This window comes from Mytilus galloprovincialis, chromosome 8, assembly GCF_965363235.1.
Source record: "Mytilus galloprovincialis chromosome 8, xbMytGall1.hap1.1, whole genome shotgun sequence".
Classification (NCBI taxonomy): Eukaryota; Metazoa; Mollusca; class Bivalvia; order Mytilida; family Mytilidae; genus Mytilus; species Mytilus galloprovincialis.
The window spans coordinates 28663199-28688337 of record NC_134845.1 but is presented as its reverse complement, the minus strand read 5'-3'; the positions used below and the strand labels follow the sequence as shown (position 1 = coordinate 28688337).

General features: G+C 31.5%; 1 protein-coding gene across 4 annotated transcripts in view; it reads right to left on the bottom strand.

Annotated features, from left to right (window-relative positions):
* LOC143085490 (glutamate receptor ionotropic, kainate 2-like) overlaps positions 1 to 24921 on the bottom strand; it is a 73012-nt gene extending 48091 nt beyond the window's left edge. For 2 of the 4 annotated variants that reach the window (XM_076261865.1, XM_076261868.1), the window contains exon 1: positions 24482 to 24921. In XM_076261865.1, coding sequence (XP_076117980.1) covers positions 24482 to 24554 — 73 coding nt within the window. In that variant the 5' untranslated portion in view covers positions 24555 to 24921. The remainder of the gene's footprint in view (positions 1 to 24481) is intronic. The other 2 variants (XM_076261866.1, XM_076261867.1) reach the window with 1 other exon arrangement.
* Between the last annotated feature and the right edge of the window lie 218 nt (positions 24922 to 25139).

Below are 25139 nucleotides of genomic sequence, written 5' to 3'. Positions count from 1 at the left end.
AATTTGAAACGGAAAAAATGATAAGAATATACGCAATTGTTTTATAGATCAGAAAAAAAGAAATTGAGTGGTTTTTCAGAAGTTAGCTTTGCTTAGTGTTTATTGCCAACGTAGTGTGGTTTTTTTAAACTTGATAGCTTCTCGTGCTTTTAAAGATGACATACATGACTGTATATATTAATCCACAATGTAACTATTTTTTTAAATACATTAGATTCGTAAAACACTGCGTTGAAACAATTACATTTTCAACATATCTAGTATGGAAAAAGAAAGTCACAACTACCAATTCAACGTTTTACTTAAGAGAGACTTTAGTAGTATTTTGAAATAAACAAATATTGTGCTTGCTAACAAGCAGGATGTGCATATAATGATGAGATTTTTCTAGAGATAAGATGGCTGCAAAGAAACTGTTGAAAACTATGATAACGTGAATACTGCAAACTAATATGACCATTAGGAAAAACCGCCATATTCCATGCATTGACACAAAGTCACATTTTGTGTAACACTGTGTAGCAATGGCGTTCTTATCAGGGTTTTGACATTAGAGCTTAGCATTATCGACATTACTCCTGTATTCTTCGAGAAAGGTTATAACGTGTCCTCCATTGTTGCGGTCATTATATCATTAACACTGCCATATTTATAAATAGACTGTTTAAAAAACTTTGAATTATTCGAAATATTAAGGGTTTTCTAATCAAGATATAGTTTTGTGAGCTGAATTTGATCAAATCATTGGGAAAAGCGGTATTGTTTACTCTCAATGCTCTGCAACTTCTTACTATATTTGGTCATTTCACTTTTTTTATTCAAATGTCACTGATAAGTCTTTTGTACATAAAATGCGCGTCTGGCAAACACAATTATATGCCTACTATGTGTAATAATATTTTTATACCTACTGTAGTGATAAGTAGAATGAAAGTAAAACGTTATAAATGTTGAGCGTCCAAATTACTTTTCTCCAAAATGTACCCGGATGTATAACTACCTGAATTGTATATTTTTGAACATTTGCGCCAAAATCGTACATTACACTACTTGTGTGTTCTTCTTTGATGATTATAATTTCTTGAGTTTTTTTTTTTTTTTTTTTCTTTACTTGGAAAAAAATATTTAGAATAGAAATGTTATGAAACTTCTAATTTAAAAAAATGATGCATTGGTTTTTTTAAAACTAAATGACTAGCTTTTTTCATAAAACTTATTTTATATACTTTTTTTTCCCCAGAAAATTGTACACTTTATCCAAGTTTATATGAAGTTCACTATCTTTTAATTGTTTGCCTCAGTGAAGAACTCGCCGATATGTTTTCCGTATGCAGTGAACTCACCGTGACCTTTTTCGTAAAAATCCGGTGATTGCAATACGCATGGATCTGTCATTAAAAAAAATTATTTTATTGTACATATTATACACGTGCTCAATATCCATGCTTCTTTGTTGATTGTTTACTATATATGTAAACTACGGATTCAAAACACGACAATTAATAAGCTGCCATATTTTCACATTATAACAGACTGACAGAAATATTTTTTGACGATTATGCGATATGGATGCGTAAAACATGATAATATCGTGCACAGAAGACTAAGTTTATGATATATACATGTATTGGTTCAAGAATTGGATAAACATTATTTTTCACCAGTCACTCATTTCATATGACTTTAATCGTACATTCTAAATGTATTGTAAAAATGCTAAATTGAAAAATATCTTCAATATTCATTAGTGAATATTATGTATAAAAGATTATTTATAGACTCTTAACAAATATTTGTGACATCAAAATTCAATAATATTTTCCATAAAAAAGCAATAAGGTGCATACATGCTTTTCTGTTTACGAAAGAAATCAAATAAAGAATTTAATTTTTGGAACTGATTATATTGTATGGTACATTAATTTGATTCATACGACTGATTATATAGTATGGTACATTTCAATTTATTATATTTCATGAATTTATATTTCAGAATATAATTCAATTTCGTCCTAATTTTCTAGATTTTTGACGTTATGACTATTTTTACTGAGGCTCATACAGGTGGAATTTTCAGTGTTAAGTTCTAAAATCGAGTAATGGCTATAACGCCATTATTTCTTCTTTTCATTATCTCAATTGATATATATATTGATATTTTGTTCCAATTTTTTAAACTCGCTTTTAAGCATAGTTTAATGAAAAATATACAAGATAATATTATTGTTCAATTAAAAACAATCGTAGTTCAACGTTAATTGCTTGCTGCTTTATCTTAATCCCTATGACGAGTTTGGTTACCTATTTCCGACAAATTGATTAATGAGTACAGCCTCCTGCAAATTTCATTTTTTTTTCAAATTCAGCCGTTAATTGTAATCAGAATGTATTGAAACTTTAAGTGGAATACAATGTCATTACAAGATGAAGCTTTCACGAAAGATTATTTGTAATTACAGTTTTTGTTCAATACAAAACCAATACTCTTCACTCATACAAATCTAACATAAGTTTTATTCAGCTCATTAAACACTATCATTACATTGGATGAGGAATTTTCATAGAATTCAAAAATAAAAAATCTGTTGAAATTATTTATCTACCAGTTGGAATGAATAGACGTGTTTATATAACAATAAGTTCAGGTTAATCCGGTTCTTGCGGGTTTTTTTTAGCAGAGAATTTATTATAAACTAATATCTTCTTATTTGACGAGAATTCCATTTGGCACCCCAACTTCTGCTGCTTACGTAAAGACAAAAGCATATTACAAGTTTTTTTCATGAATGTCATATGTTACTATTGTCTGAACGTCTCTTTGATTACATAGACAAAATATGAAGAAAGAAATAGGGTTGCGGTTTAACGTCAATAAAAAAGCAACCCAAAAGAAACTTTCAAAAAGAAACTACTGGATGTTTTTACAATTGAAGGGGTCACTTTAATATTCAGAGCTCCTAATCTTCTCGAGTCTGAAATTAAGGCAACAGAAGTATACCGGTGTTCAAAAGTAATAGATTATTTGGGAGAAAACAAATCCGGGTTACAAGCTACCTACTTGTCTAACGCCTGGCTGGTCAGTAAAGTGACTAAAACCAATGAAAACACATAAGTGGAAAACAAAGGAACATTAGGAAAACTGAAGTGCAACAAAATCAAACGCCAACATACACAGAAACGAACTATTTGATAACAAAAAATGCCATATTCCTAATTTGATATGATGGATAACTAAAAAAGACAATATTGATGGTTCAACAATACAAAAGTCGTCAACATAACAAACAAACAAAACACGTCGATATAAAATAAAACATGATTGGGTCAGGCATATGAACATGCGTAGAGGGGAAACTTTTTGAATGAGTGTTCTCTGTTGTCTATTCATGTTGTCATAATTGTAATGATTTATGTTTTGGTAAAATATATTCATTCATCATACCTAAATGGCTCTAAGCCATCTGAGTTGACGCTTACATGTTTGAGTTGCAATCTAATTTAAATGTCATTGATATGTTCATTTTCTATAACTTGACTGTTTTTTCTCAAATGATACATTATTTGAAAAAATTAAAGTTGTTCTACCATACTGTATCGAGTTCCGTGACCTTTTTGACACAACTGTATGGAATTTCGGATTTCAACTTCGTAATTTATTTGGCTTTCCAATAGTTTTAATTCGATTGTCACTCATGAGTATTATGTAGGCAAAATGTTTGGCATACAAAATTATAAGTAGGGTATCTTTGATAATTTTTTACACTAATTACATGTTTATAAAACTGTATAAGGTTTGTATTTTAATCTGCTTTTCAAGTTGTTTCATTTGTGAATAACATTTATTATTAAACCTAGTGAGCACTAAGTATTACAATAATTACAATTTGAGACATACAATACTTAAGATTAGAGGATATTCAAACTGTAATGTAAACACAAGATACCTAGTTTCTTTTTTCTGCGATAAACGAAAAACATGTAACATGTGATTTAACTGTTTCGAAACCCACTTAAGCAGTAGGGTCCAGATGAATCCTTTCAAAACGATTCCCCCGTTCCCTGCCTAACATCTGGCTGGTTAGTAAAGTGTTTTGTACATACAACTACCGCAAAGCATACAAAAATAAAACACGCCTTTGAAAAGATCTTTTAAACAGGTTTTTTTTTCGGACGACTATTTAAAAATCACTGATATTCTATTTTCAAACCAGGTTATTGACATTTCCCAGACAATGGTTCTGAAAAACAATCCTGCGACTATTTTTTATGTTATTTGCAATGCTTTTAAAACAAGCAATTAAATACCAAAAACATCTAACATTTGTTAGGAAGACTAAATGGTCTTCAGCAAAATATAGATCAACTGAAATTAAACTGATAAGCCATTTGGAATTAAGATTATATACTGATAAGACAAGTAATTGCCAAATGTCAAATTATTAAATATTCACCAAACCGGCTGAAATGGATCATTGTCATAGAATCGCCTAAATGAGTTAAATAACAAATGTATGTCAATTAGGATGAAACTGGAATCCGTAATTACTCATTATCTACTTGGTAAAACATTCCTAACAATAAAATTGAGAATTCAGCTAAAACTGAGAATGGGGAGTGTGTCAAAGGAACAACTGCCAAAAAAAGGAGCAGAAAACTGGAGGTCCTTAACAAAGCAAGAAAATCCCCGCGCGAAGCACAAATAAAGCACAAATAGTTAACATAACATGACGCCAGGCAGTTTGAAAAATCATGTGAAATAAGAATATTTTTTAAAAACGAATGAGTCTGAAAGAAGCCATATGCAAAAGGACTTAGCCTACACTCCAATCCCGAACAAAACACAAATAGTTAATATATCATAAAGCCATGCAGTTTGAAAAAAAAACATTTAAAATTGCAGCTTAAGAATATTATTTTTTTATAAACGAAAGTCTTAAAGAGGCCATATGTAAAACAAAACTTAGCCTACACTCGTGTTCCTTTTGTCAAAATTTTCTCCGGCTTTAAAATGTTTGTTTGCAAAGTTGCCATTACTTGCCGCCTCACGAAACATCAGCAATGAGAACAAGACATTTCGCGACGCAAATGGTCGGTATAACTTAATTATTATTTTGAGTTTGCTAGTTAACAACATCTTTACAATCCTATTTTTGTATGACGTAAAAGTAGTGATATCAAGAGATTTATTTTTCATGTGAAATATCAGTTTTTATTTGACTGTGAAATCTCTATATTATTGCAACCAATAAATGATTAGAACATTTAGATTAAAGGTTGACAATGAAAGGGAATTTTTAACACAACAATGTATGTTATTGTCAAACAGGCGAAACAAAATATTTTTATTTTTTCTTAAATTTGTATATATGTAAGAACTTTAGTTTGTTAACGTAAAATTAAAACTACACTGTAAGGCTTGCATTCACATTGTTTCTTCTGACATCATGCAGTTACAAATATGCAAATATGTTTGGGAGTTCAGCTTTCAACCCACTCATATTAAGAGGAAGATATGAAGATGTCATTTGCTGCAACAGACAACACAATAGGTTAAATCAGAGCCATACAATAGAACATCAATACAATATGATTACAAGAAAAATTACATTCTAGTCACGCAACCTGCAAAAGCTTTGTTAGCTACAGAAAATGTAAACAGACTATTTCATTATTTTATGTTATCAAATAAAATTATATCATTTGTTATAGAATTTGTTCGACCGATTTGATACTGAATTCAATAATTTAATAAAATGTTGCTCTGCTGGCAAATCTCGATATGGAAACTATCCTTATTAAAATATTCATCCATTGGCCTAACGAACTGGCCTCGATATGGAAACTATCCTTATTAAAATATTCATCCATTGGCCTAACGAACTGGCCTCGATATGGAAACTATCCTTATTAAAATATTCATCCATTGGCCTAACGAACTGGCCTCGATATGGAAACTATCCTTATTAAAATATTCATCCATTGGCCTAACGAACTGGCCTCGATATGGAAACTATCCTTATTAAAATATTCATCCATTGGCCTAACGTACTGGCCTCGATATGGAACTATCCTTATTAAAATATTCATCCATTGGCCTAACGAACTGGCGTATAATCTCGATATGGAAACTATCCTTATTAAAATATTCATCCATTGGCCTAACGTACTGGCCTCGATATGGAAACTATCCTTATTAAAATATTCATCCATTGGCCTAACGAACTGGCCTCGATATGGAAACTATCCTTATTAAAATATTCATCCATTGGCCTAACGTACTGGCCTCGATATGGAAACTATCCTTATTAAAATATTCATCCATTGGCCTAACGAACTGGCCTCGATATGGAAACTATCCTTATTAAAATATTCATCCATTGGCCTAACGAACTGGCCTCGATATGGAAACTATCCTTATTAAAATATTCATCCATTGGCCTAACGAACTGGCCTCGATATGGAAACTATCCTTATCAAAATATTCATCCATTGGCCTAACGTACTGGCCTCGATATGGAAACTATCCTTATTAAAATATTCATCCATTGGCCTAACGAACTGGCGTATAATCTCGATATGGAAACTATCCTTATTAAAATATTCATCCATTGGCCTAACGTACTGGCCTCGATATGGAAACTATCCTTATTAAAATATTCATCCATTGGCCTAACGAACTGGCCTCGATATGGAAACTATCCTTATTAAAATATTCATCCATTGGCCTAACGTACTGGCCTCGATATGGAAACTATCCTTATTAAAATATTCATCCATTGGCCTAACGTACTGGCCTCGATATGGAAACTATCCTTATTGAAATATTCATCCATTGGCCTAACGAACTGGCGTAGAGTTATGCATGGAACAAACACTCAATGGCTTTAAACCAAATACTTTGACGGAGAGATAACGATTGGAGTCAACCGTATTTATCTGAAACTGCCTGAAACTGTTAATACTAGTCTTACTTACGCAACCTATTGCTCGTAGAACGGTACCATGTCGTAGAGGATGATAAATTGTTATTTAGGACACAATAGAAAACAGTGACGTTTTGTTTCTTAAATTGACATAATTTAAAGAGTATGCGTTAATCGATGATCGTCTTTAAATACTATCCGATATATAAATAATTTGTGATTTCGAAAGTGGATTTCGAACAATAATGTTAAATGCGTTTATATTTAGATGCATTTGACATAAATTTCTATGTCATGGTTATAACTATAAAAGTAAAGAGATTCATATTAAAACGAGATAAAAAATAATACTTAAGTACAAATATTTTAAATTGTGCATTATCTTAAAGAAGAGTATCAAGAGATTTTATAGAAAAATTACGGACGATAAAACTACTTTAGCACATTTTCTTGAAAGCATTCCTGATTTTTTTTATAACAGCAAGAAATAAAGGCTACTTTGATTTATGTCTAGACTTGAACATATAAACTAGTTCATTCTTTTATATTACAATGTGTGATATAGTATGAAAATTTACTTTACGTGCTCATTTACTGTAAGCCTTTAGTGAGAAACAAGTATAGGCCTACACTAAACAGTTATCTATCTGACTTTATTGGTGATTTTTTTTATCTAATTTAAAGAAGTTAATCTGAATTTGTAGAATATTGAAGATGTCTTTTTTTAAGTAGGTCGACTTCCTTAGAAATGAAAGCTCAAATGTTCATACTAATATTGCAATTTTGTTTCAGACCATCAATACAACTAAGACGTTGTGTATACACAGAGGTTTCGTCGAGGGAATATATAGGTGATATCATTGATTTTAAAATCATTGTATACAAGTTAATTAATCGGACTTTACTAATGTTGCTTCTTTTATTGACGTTATAAGAAAATGATTTTTGCAAAAAATGGCTATAATAATTGTATCTATTCAATTCAGCTTCATCAAAATGATACCAAAGATAGAAAGTCTTGGCTTAAATCTAGAAATTTTCTTTGAGATATTGTTATGAAATTTTATTAGACATGAAATAAAATCTCTAGTAGGATAGTAAACATATCTGTGGTAGGATAAAAAAATAAGTGGGGCGAAAGATACCAAAGGGACAGTCAAACTCATAAATAGAAAATAAACTGACAACGCCATGGCTAAAAAATAAAAAGACAAGCAGACAAAAATAGCACACGAGACACAACATAGAAAACTAAAGACTAAGCAACACGAACCCAACAAAAATTGGGGATGATCTCGGGTGCTCAGGAAAGGGTAAGTAGATCCTGCTCCACATGTGGCACCCGCATATTTTTAGTGTATAATCTTGTTTCTAGTTGGATTGGTGGGAGACACTAAACACGATCATGCTATTTGTGATGACGATTGCAAAAATTGAAAAAAGCCTACTTTGATTATTAATTCAATGTGTTCTCGGTTACAAATACACTCCTTCTACATAAAGTACAGAAGTGCAATTTACGATATGAGAATAAATCTGAGAAATATGAAGATTCTATTAGAGAATGTAAAGATTGATTTTCCGTCATAATAATGTCTTTATTTCATCTAAAGTAACTTTGTTCTATTACTTAACTATACCAAAGTCATGTAACATGGCGGAGCTAAATAACACGCCATGAAGCTTATTGCAAAATTTCTGTGGAATGCAGCCAATGTAAGCAGAAAGACTTATTAACATCGCGCTAAATATTTGCCATTATTTTTGGATTAAGGTCAATTATTACAAAGCATAATATATAACATGTTTTGAACCATACACAGTTTTAAAAAACTCATCAGTAGCTTATGATTAATGATGTTCCAGAATAATAAAAAACTTTTTAAAAGACTGTTAAAAATTGTAGTAAAAAAGCTAAGAAATTAAAAAAAAGTCAGAAAAAAATCAAGGTTTGCGAGATACAAGCCATTATATATGATTTGGGGGGAAATAATTCTTTCGAGATTTTTCATATATTCAACATTGGCATTTTTTTCTTCCAAAAACGATAAAAAAAAAAAACATGGATTTTACAAAAATGACAATTTCATTTATGTGTTATGAAGTTACGGAAAGAAAATAGGGTTTAGTGGGGTCATTTGTTTAATTGCATTACATGTATAAAACCTGAGGGTTCTGAATATCTGGCAAAAGTTCAAAAACAAGAGGAGCTAACACCCTTAAGTGCACAAGATGTGCGTCTATTATATTAAACTCGTCAGTGGCACTCGAACTAAATATTTTACTCAACTTAACAGAAAGAAGAACAAGAATTCAAACTAATTAATCTATGCATGTGGTAGGAAAACCTTCATGTTTCGATTTATTTCAACAGTTTATGAACAGTCAATTAATAAAAAGTGATAGCTTGTGTTTATTTGTATGCAACAAAAAACTATATTCTTCATGGAACTTTTTTCACATATTAGACTTTCAAAAAGGTAGTTTTAGTCATGTAGTCTCATTGTTATAGCGTTATATTTAACGTTGCCATAAAATCGCGAGGTTTGGCTAGCCGCAAATCAGGTTCAACCCACAATTTTTCTGAAAATGTCCTGTACCAAGTCAGGAAAATGGCAGTTGTTATTATTCGTTGTTTTCTTCTTATAGTTGATGTGTTCACCTCCGTTTTAGTTAGTAACCCGGATAGGTTTTCTTTCAATCGATTTATGACTTTAGAACAGCGGTATAATACTGTTGTCTTTAGAGCAGATTCTCCTCCAAGAACGTGCATGTTATATACATAAAAAAAATTACAAGATTGATTCCCAAGATGGTAAATTTGGTTATTAGATTTGTTTTTAGAGAAATATCAAAGCCATTTAAAAGAAGTTTGACATTTGTACTTTATTTCAACTATTATGTCATATTCTACCAATTGACTTCTTTCGTCGTGCATATAAATAGTCTTTCAAGACAGGCCAGGGATTTGTATAAAAGAATGTATGACAAAACTGATTCTCTCCCTTAACCGGAAGTTGGCATTGCTCAAGACCACTTAATGATTTCTACAATGAAAACTTTAACTCTAGGGAAATATAACAAATACAATATAACTGTTTGCTATAACTTTATTATAGAGTGCAATTGAAATAGACAGTTGTTTGTTAAGACACATACATTCACTGTTATTAAGATATAATTCATTCATAGAAAGGGTCATCATACTGAAGGCGATGACATAACCTAGAAAAGACAAATAGACTTATTCAGTTTAAGTTCGCATAAACTTTAATCGTTCTTCCTCAATACTCGTTCATTTTCTTTAATCTATGAAAATAAGGAGATTGGTATTATTGCCCATGAATATGAAAATAAAATGAAGTGGTATGGTTGCCAATGTGACAACTATCCATCAATTGAAAGTTGTAATGAAATGAATGTAAGCAATTATAGGCAACCACACGGCCTTTAACAACAAGATAACACCTACCGTATAAACGGCTATAAAATGTAAATGATTACCAACGAGACGACTTTCGACCAATGACCACATATATAGGTCATCCTCAACAATTAAAAAACAATACTGTATACCAGGCCTTACAACAAAGGCATCCGAATGACGAAAAAGTAACAAATAGCAAAAGAGAAAACCAAAAATGCCTAATTCATGTAGCAACAACAATATAGAAACAAAATATGGCAGACAGCAAAAAACGACAACTAATGAGGCTCTAGGTGCAGATTAGTAAGGACGTGTTTATACACGAACACTTTTGTGTGATTGGATGACAAATTAGTCTTGGAGAATATGATGTATTTACTAGTATTAGTTGAACTTGGGATTTGAATTGACTTTCAGTAACCCATGCGTACTCTTATATCGGAACAACTTCTGTGTTATATTGCTCTTTGTTTTTGTGTTTAGTGTCGATCTGGTTATAATCTTATGCCATTTGTGCTCTATGCTTTATTTGTCAGCACCTCTTTTCTTTATCTTGCTTGGCCATTTTTGTATATGCTATTGGTCATCACCAAGACCTCGTATATGTGAATATATGATGTATAAAACCAGGTGTAATCCATATTTTTTTTTATACTTCCATCCAAAGTGAAATAAATATCTTGGTTAATCGTTTGCTGATTTTCTAGCACTTATCTTCAGTGTCATTACGAGGCGTGAATTTAAAAAAAATGCATTTTATTGTAAATGAAACCATTTAATCCTGTTAAGACCAATGATTCATTGAATTAAGAGGAAACGATAAATGCTCGGTAAATGCATTTCGAATGATGTTCTAATCAAAGTAAGTAATAGTTACCAGTATAATGTAGTTTTCTATCAAAGTTGCTAATGCATGCAACATTTAGTCGTTTTGCTTTTCTCTAACTCTGATCGTTTACAACAGTGTGTAGTTAGAATGGATTTTATGGTAACGGTATCTGAGTAACACACGATGAGTGATCAGTTTATTTGAGAGTTTAATGCAGAGAATGGTCTGATTGTTTCTAACTGCAATGAAAGTTTGAATAACGGACAAATTAAATTGAATTACAAGAGGACGTGGGTTTTCTAAATCAAAGAACAAGAGCATTATGAATGAAAAGGAATTGACATTTTACTCAATTCATCTTAAAACATATTGAAACTGGGTTTATTTATTTCCAAGACATGATTTAAATAGGACCTGAAGTAGATTTGGTACGTCGGTTTTCTTAATCAAAGAACAAGAGCATTATGAATGAAAAGGAATTGAAATTTTGACTCAATTCGTCTTAAAACATATTGAAACCTGGTTTATTTATTTCTAATACATGATTAAAAAAGGACCTGCAGTAAATTTGTTAATAGGGACGTTATTCGAAATAATTTTGTTCTTTTCTTGGGTTTAAGAAACAATATACAAGGATGGTGGTTTTCTTTTATAAGTTATTTTAAACAATAACAAGCAGACATATTATACAGTCCCTATAAACACCATGTATGTTGGCGTTTGTTTTTGAAGCATTGCCGTGTTTCTGTTATTCCGTTGTTTTTCTCTTAAAGTTGATGTGTTTCTTTCTGTTTATGACCCGTATTTGTATGTGCTTAATCGATTTATGACTATTGAACAACGGTAAACAACTGTTGCCTTTATTTACAATAGGTAAGAAGGTATAAAACAATCATTGCCTTTATTTACAATAGGTAAGAAGGTATAAAACAATCAAAAACCACAAGTCTAATAAAAAAACAGACAATCAACATATAGGCCAAAAAAAGGTACACAATAACTAACAATCTCACAAAACGCTACACACAATCTTGTCAATAACGGAAAGCTTCTCCGGGTGCTTCGGAAGTGTACGCAGTTCCTAGTATGGTCCACTACTGGCATCTTAAGTCAATAATCTCATAGTGCATAATATCAATGCATACTAGTTTAACAAGGATTATTAATGTAGTCGATTAGCGTCATAAATATATCAATTTATCATGCTTTGATATTTAGAACAGTGTGTCTGCAATCCACCATGTTTCTTAGGAATAATAACTTTCTCGCCTTTTGTGTTATCGAACAAAATTGTAACTTGCCTGTCATTCAAGAAATGCCTACCGTATTTGGTGATAATTGACCAACTTTTCCCAAATCTCTATGGACTTAAGATAGCTTCAGTCTAACAAACTTTTTCTGTTATGAATTAGTCATCATGAAACTCTTTAGGGGATATGTCGTGGCATGGTAATTGAACTATTGTGTCATTTGACTGACGTATTTATTAGAAATAATTCGGTAAATAATTCTTCTATTCAAATAAAATAAATGACATTAAAAGGTGTAAAATAAGTTGTCTGTATTTTTAGTGTCAATATTTGGAGTATTTTCTAAATTCTAATTGAACAATATTTGACTGAAGGATAAGCATGAATATAAATGCATTCATACATGCATCCGAATATTTCATCTTATAAGAGCTAATTTTCTTATGATTGTTGAGTGAAACTTTTGGTTGGGTTGCTTTTTTTTTTGTTTGAATAAACTTTCAAACAATAAATATACATCAAATAGGCATAGATGTAGTTTTAATCTGAATATTTAATGTAAATTTGATTGGAAGTTATCCCATTTACAATTGTACAATATACAAACAAAGCAAACAAGTTAATCATACATTAGAAAATAAGCTCTAGCCATCGATATTTTCCTATTCATTTTCTCATAATCTTTTTGAAAATTAGGTGCACCGTTGTAATTAAATAAAATCCTATACTAGTATCAAAAAGAAAAGATAGAACAGTTATATTCCATATGGTAACTATGAGAATATGAAACAACGGTATCTTTTTTCAAATAACATATACAAACCCCATTTGACTTGTAAACTGTTTGTTAATTCTTACTTTACAGTTGGAAAGCTCCATTGTAAAATACGAACTAAGTTTAAAACGAAAAGCATCCAAATTCTCTGGGTCAAGTTTATGCCCTGCAGAGAATTAAAATCGTACCATAGTGGCGATTGAGATCAAAACCATGCCGAATCAATTATGAAGTTGTGTTACTCCTCAGAAGATAAACAAAATATTTATTTGAAAGTGATATATATCAACTGCATTTTTGCTTTTTGGAAAATAGAAATATAGTCGAAACAAATAATTGTACCTTCTTTATCAACGATACAATGCTAGTATAATTAAAAGACAATTGTCATTTTCGTATACGCCAATGATACTGCAACCTAATAAAACGAAACAAAAACAAAAACTCCTACAATATATCTTTTTTTTTTTTTAGATTTTGGCCGCTTCCTTTTTCAATTCATCATTTTATACTCGTATAAAGACAAATAAGTTTACTCTTTTATATTGTATTAGAAACAAATTGGACGTGATACAATATTCTCCCTCCAGATACAACAGCTGCAAATAGATACTATTGTCGTCAAGAACATATAACCTATGCACAAAAGTGTACTTTTTCAATAATTTACTTCAGTAATTGTATCTAGGTATAGTAACAAAGTGTCTTCAAGATCAAGAGAAATAGATCCATACCCCCTAAAAAAGATTTTTGTCACATCATCACTATATTTTCATATATGCCTAGAGCACAGACAAGTCTAATTAATCATTACTTCATACGTGTTATGAATAATTAAAATGAAAATATCAATATCAGTATATTATATCATAAATCATCTATAAGGAAAATTTCTTTTTGTAATGCCCTTGTAATTTTTTTTAATTCCGTAACTATTCCATCATATCCCGCCTTGTGACCTGTTGCGTGCATTAACTTAACTATATCTCTTATATTACGGATATGAAGTACGAGAATTTAAAGAGTTGTGAGGTATTTCTTTTTTGAGACAGGAATCCAATGTCAAAAACAGACAAACTAAAAGACATATAAAGCAACAACAACAGACAGGTGTTAACATAATATATCAAGCTCTGGTTCATTGGTAGTCTATAAAAATTGTGAATACAGACAGAGATGAAGCAAATTTCTACTGTTTTCATTTCACAAATGGGTCATTTTCAAATTTGAATTTACATTTGAAGCTCATGGGAGTTCTGCATACATAGCAGGGAATCATAACCCTGTCGAAACACCATGGATTTCAAGTGTTTCTGTTAGGCCTCTCCCGTGATTCCCATGAGTGTGTGTATATCATTGGTGATATAGGTATGCATATAACATTATGATAATATATCATTTGGAAGCAGTAAATGGGCGCTTATTATTGATTGTCGTTCAGGCATCATTCATGAAATGATGAACAAATCCATTAAAAAGTCATTAGTAGAGTATAAAATATAAAAAAGAAGATGTGGTATGACTTCCAATGAGACAACTGTCCACAAGAGACCAAAAGGACACAGACATTAACAACTATAGGTCACCGTACGGCCTTCAACAATGAGCAAAGCCCATACCGGATAGTTAACTAAAGCTATAAAAGGCCCCGATATGACAATGTAAAACAATTCAAACGAGAAAACTAACGGCCTTATTTACGTAAAAAAATGAACGGAAAACAAATATGTAACACATAAACAAACGACAACCACTGAATTACTGGCTCCTGACTTGGGACAGGCACATACATAAATAATGTGGTGGGGTTAAACATGTTAGCGGGATCCCAACCCTCCCCCTAACCTGGGACAGTGGTATAACAGTACAACATAAGAACGAACTATAAAAATCAGTTGAAAAAGGCTTAACTCATCAGATGGACAAAAATACAAGTGGACGTGGCCGGGTACTTGTACATCCCCACAACAAAAAGACACTAGGAACAGATCTGAGAGTACTCGCAGTTATCTGACAGCTAGTTCAAAGCCACTAACAACTAATAAAAACAATCATGCATCTAAGACTAAGCTATCAATCCAATGGATGTATATATATTCAAAATTTCTTAACTGTATCTTGGCATAACAGTTGCAGAATTGTTGCTCTTCAACTTCGTACCTTATTTTGCCTTTTAGCTTTTTAACTCGCTGATGAGTCCATTGTAGATGTCGTACCAATACAGTTAAACATTGAACATACATGTAAGTTTATTTTAATATTATAATGTTCAAGTGATGTTGTCGCTTTAAATTCTTTATTTGTTTGCTGTTTTTAAATTTATTGGTATAATTTTTTTTGCCTCGTCCATTTTGAATTAAATTATAATTTCTTAGCCAGTATTTTGCAGCCTTAAATGGTCAGTCTCTTTCTGTTATATTTCTTGTATATGTAGTCAAACTTTTTGATTTTGTTCCCCTTTATGCACTGTGTTTGTATATTAATACCGATTTGAGTACTCTGACTGTGGCACCGATGATCTTCTATTTGTTTATTTCGTACACAAGTTTCCATGTATTCTCTTGAAGGTCATAACTTCATACTTTCATTATCAGTCTCGTGTTTTATTTTCGGAACCATATCATACATTATTAATTCCGAATGGCTATTTAGGATAACTAACTTGTCTATTAAACAAACAATTGTCTGTATTATGTGCCATAAGGACGCCATAACAATGTTCTGCATAAATTATTCAACAAAATAATGGCCTCAACAATTTTTGATAAGAAAAGTTACTGATTGTAAAAGGTTTTTCTTATCGGCACTACAAATGGATGGGAAATTAATTAACCGACATCCATACAATCGCGGGTTTCTTCGGTGTTTTTCATTCAAACTTATTTGCTAATGGTAGTACTAAACTAACCTCAAAGACACCACAATTTGCACTTTTAAAGTACATCTATATTTAAATATATATGCAATGAAGCGCTTCATTTACTTTGCATTTTTGGTTTGAAGGTGATATAGCAAACTACCTCACAAGTAACCATAAATTAACGCCCATCTTAAACCATAATTCGTTCTATATCGTTAGACAATTGTTATTACTGTATAGGAAGTTCTCATTTTTAAAATGACAAGACATTTTGAAAAGGAATTCAAGAGCATGCAAATGTATGTCTAACACCCACAAAAAAAATTCAGTTGGCAATGAAATGATAAAATATTTACAATAAATATACCCAATTTGAGGTGTGCACAGAAGACTTCAGTGCTTCTCTAACAAATCATTTGAAATATCCAAATGTTGTTCTTGGATTTTTACAAATTTTGTTCAAATTTGATCAGTTTCAATTCTATCATCGGGTGATTTTCTTTATCAAGCAAAAAAAGAAAAATTTTGGTTTCCAAACAATTTTTTGAGAAAGACTTCATAAAACCATCTGAAATTTGACAATTTTGCAAACCCACAATGACACAGGTCTAGTTTGAGTTTTTTAGGGACTACTTAAAACAGGATCCATTCAAATTTGACAGATTTCGCTGTTGTCGTTACTTTTACCTCAGGTTTTAAGTCTTACAATAGGTATACTTTTTTCACTTCACCAAGGTCAACTTCAGAAAGCATCGACCAACTTATTTACCGTCTGGAAAGATTATTAGTGACCTCTTAACACAGATCCATTTAAAAGTTTGACCGACTTAACTCATGTGTTGAATAGTTATGCCCATTTTAGAAGCACATAAATAGCCACCACATTATTTGTTTGTTGACAAAAACTTGAGCAAAAATCAACTCATTGTAGATTCTAATTTGTAGATAATGTCATCACGCTTACGTTCACTATGTAGTTTGTTTTCAATATTATCAATTTCAACAACTGAGAGGTTTGGCTAGCTATAAAAACCAGGTTTATTTCATTATTTTCTACATAAGACAATACTTGTTCCTTTTCAAGTATATTAGGACAGTCGTTTTTCATTCGTTGAGTGTGTTTTAACTTTTAATTCTACCATTTGATAAGGGACTTGCTGTTTGAATTTTCCTAAAAGTTCGGTATTTGTGTTATTTTACTTTTTTAAAACTCAAACTACTTATTCTTAAATCAAACATGCATTTAAAATATGCCAATTCTTAATTAATTAAAACTACGGATGACTTGCAATAAGAAAAAAAACATAATTTACAAGTAAATATCAGGCCTATGGCAATGTTATAATTCACATTTTTGAATTTTTAGTATCCTTTAAAAAAAACTCCACGTAAGGTGAAACTAAAAGTACAGGTTTTAATTATTTCTTAGAGCCTACATTGTCATAGTACTAGATTGAGAACGCCGTTTATCTAATGAGCGATATTTGATAAATGACATATCATGGTTAACATAGACGGTGCTTGATAAGTACATATTTGTGAGGAAATGTCAGAAATTATGCAATTGGTTATAATACGTGTCATTGAAAATGCACTTATCTATGATATTGATTTATAAAGTTGCAATTTACTATCAAATGTCAATTTACAATATGAAGAAACAGACAGACATATATATATGGATCAACGAATATTGTTACTGTTTTTCACACATGAGCAGTATAACGCTAGTTATGATAACAATGTCATAACTTCTTTAGACTTTCTGAACGTGTTCAACTATGTACTGTATTGTAATTTAATCCACGTATACTATATGTTGCTGTTAAATATTCGTACAAAAAAGGAATCTTTGTATACATACAATACAGTCACCAAGATTCTCATTAATAATACTTGTGCTTTAGCTTAACTTTTGGCGCCCACAATAAGCTCATTAATAGTACGTTTGCTTCTCTTATTTTTCTGCAGTCCACAGGAAGATCATTAATAGTGGTTTTGCTTTTGTGCTTACTTTTCGGCTGTCCACGAGAAGAGCATTAATTGTATTTTCGCATTTTTATTACTTTTTGGCAGTCCACAAGTCAAGCTTTCATAGTACTTTTGCTTGCTTTTCAACAGTCACCAAGAAGCCCATTTATTTTATGTACTTTAATGCATGCTATAAACAACAAGTTTATTAATTGTACTTTCGCCTTTCGCGTACTTTTATGAAATAATATATTCATCAATGTAATCTCTATACGTGAAAATGCATATAAATGGTAATTTTTGGGAGAAATCGCCTCGAAAATCAACAGTTATTAATAGTGTTTGTTCAATGTACCTGTTTACGTTTCTATGTTTTCATTATTACAGCATAGTATATGCAATATAGAATCAAATGAGCGAAAATTGAAAATGAAATCTTTTGATAGATTTGAATAATAAGGGTCTCTAGACGAAATAACGGACGGGCATTCATATACCCTCCTAGCCCTGAAAAACAACTCCAAAACACGCAATTTATTTCTTCATTTACATTTGTATAATAACTTAATAAGGCCATGATCATTGTAAACCGGAAGTGTGCGATAAATGAATTTAAATACTTGATTACTGTAAAATCTTTTGAACAAATCTTTTGAACAAATCTGACCTTTCCTAGTCTGCATCTAAAATGCTGCGCATGCACGAAGATGACGTACAATCGAGAAGAGGTGCACGGCCGGAGAATTGTGGCTTTTAAAAATGTGTATAATGTGTCTTAAAAGCGAGATAAGTGTACGATATAATGCATTCAGTAAATTGGTTGCATGTACCGACGCTGTGCGATGCTGCAATCCGAAATATCGTTATTTACCGTATTCGCAGGACAAACGTTTTGCAAGGAATTGTGTCGTCGAGGTAGACAAGTTCAGCAGAGGAAGTGTGATGGTGTATAGAGCAATATCCTTAACAAAATAAAATCAACAGTATGCATCACTGGCAATTGAACGCCGCTCTTTATAAAACCTAACTTGTAATACCTAGTCACATGCATGTTATGGTCCCCCGTCGGTAGATTTTCCAACGCGAGAACGTTCGATCGTACACTGTTTGTCCTACTATGGACTTTCTGGTGAATCAGAAGGTAACATCCTTTCTTTGGTCTTTCACCGGCAGAATGAATAAAGTATTCATGAGATTTTTTGAATCGGCGTTATCGAATACGACAACCGCGGCCGCAAAAGGACTAATTTTGATGCCTTATATGTCTATGCCTTAACGGTCCCCAGTTACAGTCTGCTCGTGGGAATAGCAGATATCAACATAAGCATGACATTACCTGATTCAGAGCGTTTTGAACTTTGCTTTGTTAAGGTCTGTTATTTGCATAAATTTTAAATTATGAGCAATGATTTTTTTTCATTTCGCGGGAGAGTATATAACTAACCGACAGAACAAATATTATATTCATGTTTATACTGTCAGATAATGTAATTGAATTCAAAATTATTTAACCAACTGAAAATAACAATGAATTAAATGCCATGAGTTCTAAACGTTAAACAAAAGATATTTAGGAAATTCATCGTGACCAAGAAACGGAGAGAAAATGAAAGATATTTTCGTATATAAACAATTCAAGCATGATAGATATAGGGAGATGTGGTATGAGTACCAATGAGACAACTCTCCATCCAAGTCACAATTTATAAAAGTAAACTATTAGTCTTGAAGTTAAAAGCCAGAGTACATTGTGCTTGTATATCTTGATGCATTATTTAAACACATCAATCTGTTATTTATCATTCTCCAACACAATAGTGTTTTTGATTTTTTAATTTTAGATAAATGAGTTGGTTTTACCTAGAAGGTAGGTTGCTAGTTGTCTTGATAATCAGTTAGTAAGTATAACAATCCTTATGACTATGCATAACGACCATTTGCGTACTCCAATCCAGCTTGAAGTGAATTAACCATCTGTTGTGTTTGCCTACATTTTCCATTGTCAATATACGGTCTCCATAACAGTTTGTTTATTAGTTGTTACTATTACAAAACGGGAAATCCTAAGCCATTTTATGTAAAACCTTGTATCCTGCAATTGGGTGTCCTACTATACAGATACAGCCCTACAGATATCGCTATGCTGTATCTGTATACTATACAGATATCGCTTTAAAGCTCCGCCCACTGCCGGACTGAGTATTGTTTGAACCTGTGTGACCTCAGAATGTGTATTCCAGTTGCATTCCAATGACGATGACACTTGTCGATTTCAAAACTTGAATGTGTATGATTGTGTTACAAAATCAACCATGTCAATTTCAGCATGCATGTTTAGTGAATTTCAAGTCTGAAGCGTAGGACAACTCGTACACTTCTGTTTCAAATTTGACAATGTTTTGTTATTTGTTTTTACTGTTGAAATTAGTTGTTATGTTAAAATAGATAATTATACACCTTGAGCGATGTATTATTGTTGACCATTCGAGATTCTTTTTTTGCGAACCCGTCTTCAGCGTAATGTGTGATTTTGATATTACTACGCGGGCCTCAAGGGATTACAAATTAAATATTAATTAAATTAATTAATTAAATATGAGTATGTTAGTTTTTGTGTCTTTCAAAACACAAACAATAAACAGAATTAATTGCAGGATAAAGACAATAACTGTTTAGTGTCTTTAAATATCAGCTGTATTTGTACTCGGCTCGAAACAGGTGTAGTAGCTCGCTAAAAGCTCGCATACACCTTGTTTCCTAGCCTCGTACAAATACAGCTGATATTTAAAGACACTAAACAGTTATTGTCTATATATGTCTACGTATATTGAAATGATACGTGTATACTTGAAATAGGCGGGAAATACCATGGGAACTTCTTAAACACATGAGTCGAAAAAAATCTGACAGAGCCATTGCAAAAACGACAAACGTCGATACGACATATAAATCCACAAAACAATATATGGAAGGTTACAGATTGAGCATCAAGAACCCCATAAAAACCAGGGGTGGTGTTCTCGAAAGTATCCCAAGATTCGTCCTAAGTCATAGATAAGACCGATTTTAGGATGGACTTAGGATCGACTTAGGACACTCTTAAGTTGCGTCTCGAAACTATCTCAAACGCATCTTATGTTAGGACGTCCTAAACATATCCTATGTGCGAAAGTCTAAATAGTTAAAGTAATTGTTTGATAAAACATTTATTAGAGACAAAACCAATTAATAAAATTGTTTATAAAATTTTGTAATAACATGTATTTAATTAAATGCATGATTTCAAATGTAATTATAAAATAATATCAAATAGGATTTTGATATAAACTGTAAAGCAATTTGTTTTGAAATGAGAATATTGAATTCGTAGTGTCATCGTATCGTAAAAACACGAATTCAAAGTTTAAAATCATGCACAAATTCTATATACGAGTTAATAACCGATCGTGCGTTTCTTTTCACGTTCATCTTCACGTAAACAATGAGAAAAAAGCATGCACAAAGTAAGGATGAAGATATGATGATCTTAAGACACCTAATTAGGTGTCCTAAAGTTAGGACGAAAATGTGATATATCGTAAGTTAGGAGAGCTTCGAGAACACGACTTAGGACAAAGACTAGTCATAAGATGGTCTTAGGACACGTCCTAATCCTAAGATAGCTTCGAGAACACCACCCCAGGGTTGTGCCACTTGCCATAGGGCCAAGATATTTATGGGAACTAAGACCAGTTCATATCCACGCTATGATGAACATTTCACTATATATCTGAAATTGATTGTCAATATTGGCTTTTTGTAGCAAGCATGAATTTGCACGTGTAAAACGGTTTAATCATTTACAGGGAATTTTAAAATATATAAATTAGAATCAACTACACGCTCTAGATATTAAGGAGAACAAAGTGGTGCGTTCTGTAATCCGAATACATATTTGAATATTTTAATATAGCAATATTCTAAATAGAAAATGTAAAAATGTCCTTAAGTCCCCCATCCGTAACTTTCAACAGGACAAAATGGAAAACAGATCAAACAAAACTGAAGTTTATGAATATATATTATCAAAGAAAATAACGGCAAGTATTTGCATCAAAACACTATTAAATTCTTCAATGGCATTTCCTATATAGCATGCACTATTTTTCATTTGACAAAGAATCGATGGACGTCTGCAGTTCTGAAATCTCTAAAGGGAGGTATCAGTTTGTGTTGCAAACAATAACTTCGATTTCTACTCCTAAATATAATTATCGCCTCAAACCAAGTGGGTGTAAGAAAAAATATAACTTTATTAAAATAGTTTTCTAGAGTTTGCATTTTCCATCAAATTCAAAATGTTTGTTGATTACTTTGAAACTGCTTAAACCATTGATTTTTAATACAAGGAACTCAAGAGTTTATATAAATAATCATGAATTGTTTGACTGTAACGGAATATCTGTTAAACTATATACTTTGTGATTATGACCTTGACCGAATTTTTACTCGCCATTACCAATAACAGTGGAACTAGAACGAACTGGTTATCTTTAATAGCACCTGAGTTTAAAAGGTTCATTTTGACCTTAAGTTGTCAAACTTTACTCAGTACTCGGAGTGCAAAATGTGTGTTCCTAAAAAAACAGTTAGGTGCTGTTCAATATTTAGATCTACATGAATGGTTTAAAAGTGAGGGTTTAGCTAGCTATAAAACCAGGTTTAATCCACCATTTTCTACATTTGAAACAGCCTGTACCAAGTCAGGAATATGACAGTTCTTGTCCATTCGTTTTTGATGCGTTTTGTTATTTGATTTTGCCATGTGATTATGGACTTTCCGAATTGATTTTCTTCAAGTTCAGTATTTTTGTGATTTTACTTTTTAGTTGACTGTTATTTTTCTTTTCGTGTTTGCAATGTTTGTCAAAGTGTTGCTGCTCTTTTTGGACGAATAATGTTGAAATTCCTTGACATCTACGAACTTCTTTATAAAGTTGAATCCACAATTGATGATTTCATTTGTAACGGTTATAAACAAACTGATGGTTTAAGTGGTTTCTCTTTTAGTTTTCATCATTTTTATTTTAACATTGTTTGCATATTTCTTTCAAAATGAGTTCTTTATTAAAATGGAAGCAAACAGCTCATATAGGACTTATTTATCGTTAATAAGTTAAGTACACATTAACCAAACTATACGGTACAAAAATGGGTTGGTTAGTTTTGTTATTTTTATCGACTCAAACGCCCCACTTATTGATATTTCCTGACATTATTATTTTTCATCTGAATATAAGAAAGTACTCTACTTATATTAACGGTTTAAAATTATAACAACCAATACCACAAGCATATGGTGTAATAAAAACACCCAGCCTTCTAAAGAAACAAATACAAGTGCTTTGAAAGTACGAAGAAAAGTGCGATTGTAACAAGATAAGCTTATTTTATCAGTCGTATCATTTCTACATATGAATACAAACATGTTTCGTGGTAGGAGGTTGAAAAGAAGTATGCATTAAAGATTTGTCTAACACAAACATAATTACACAAATAGTTAGACGATTATAAGATAAAGTTTTAATGAGATAACAGATGGATGATGGGTTATATTTTTGCGTTATATCAACATGTGGAAAATTTTAGAAAAAAAAGGAAAAAGAAAATTATAGAATTTAATTTTATTTGAACACGATCATCAAACAGTGGAAATCAGATGAGAGACCGAGAACATTTCAATTTAATTAGTAGTTTTGTCATAACAACGTTACTAGACAATATATTATCGATTTTTTAGTTTTTTGTGTAAAAATATTAATTTCTGATTTTTTGGAAAAGTCAAGACCTTTGCTAGTATTAAAAATCTTTGTTCGATTATAAATGTATTAGGTTGTCACAAACTTTTCAGATTCGTCTCATTCACATTATATTTCAATGATTTCTACCCAAAAAAACAACATGATTAAAATATTGATAGAATAATCATACGCACGATAGCTCTCATACTTTTCAGTTTACATAACATGTGATATTTTAATTAAAGAGTATCCAAAAGAAGACGATCTCAGTTTATGTCAATAAAGATGAAAACAGTCCATATATGAATTATTTGCTTTCTAAAAGCATTTATTTACATGTAACTTTGAGATCGTCGTCTAAAAAAGATGGCAATATTGTAATTCAAAATTAATGTATAGGGTTGCTCTAATCACGTGTGATACATTCTTTTGCATGCAGTGATGGTATGATCAAAGATGACAAAAACAAAACGAACGTTCGTAATATTTATTTTACAGGCATTCTATGGGTATCCTTTGATTACTCAATTTAATAAATCATATACTGTTGCTAAAGAAACGCTTGAGAAAAGAACATTTGCATCATTGAGGATAGGGTTTTCTGTGTTTGTGGCAGCACGTAAGAGGAAGATATATAAGAAATAAAAATACAAAAGAAGTACTTACCAACTTTGTAAATGTCTTTTCCGCAGGATACATGAACAATAAGAAATGCTGTAATATAAGTAATGAACCACATAACGTTTACTGTTTTAAAATGTGTATGGGCTGAAGATAATTCCCCAGCAGTGTCAGCCTGGTGTTATCACTTTAGTCAGCTTCATAACTCCATAAACAATAACCCTCTAACTAACCCATCATATACTATTAATCGCCAGTTAAATAAATGTCAATATTTTTCTTAATTGTTTATTATTCAGTAACATTCGCCGAATTCGATATTGTATTACTCCAAAATCGAAAAAACCTGTTCACTTTGCCGCATTTGTACAAAAAGCAAATAATAATTCAACAACTTGTAACACACTATCCCATGTTTATCTTTTAAGATCAATTACGTCTCCATTATTTAATGGTTATTAAGAGTTATTAATTAATCACTGTTGTAGGATTAAGATGATAATAATATAGAAATGTATTTTGTTGTGATCTGATAGACCTCCAATGTATGTAGGATACCAGATCGATATAAGGCGATCAATATACTCTCTTTCTCTGCTTCTCTTCGTAAACTTTTATACTCTTATGTCAACAGTTAAAATGTCTGTTAGTCAAATTTACACAATTTATCTGATTTTTTTCCTGTATATTTTTATCGTAAAAA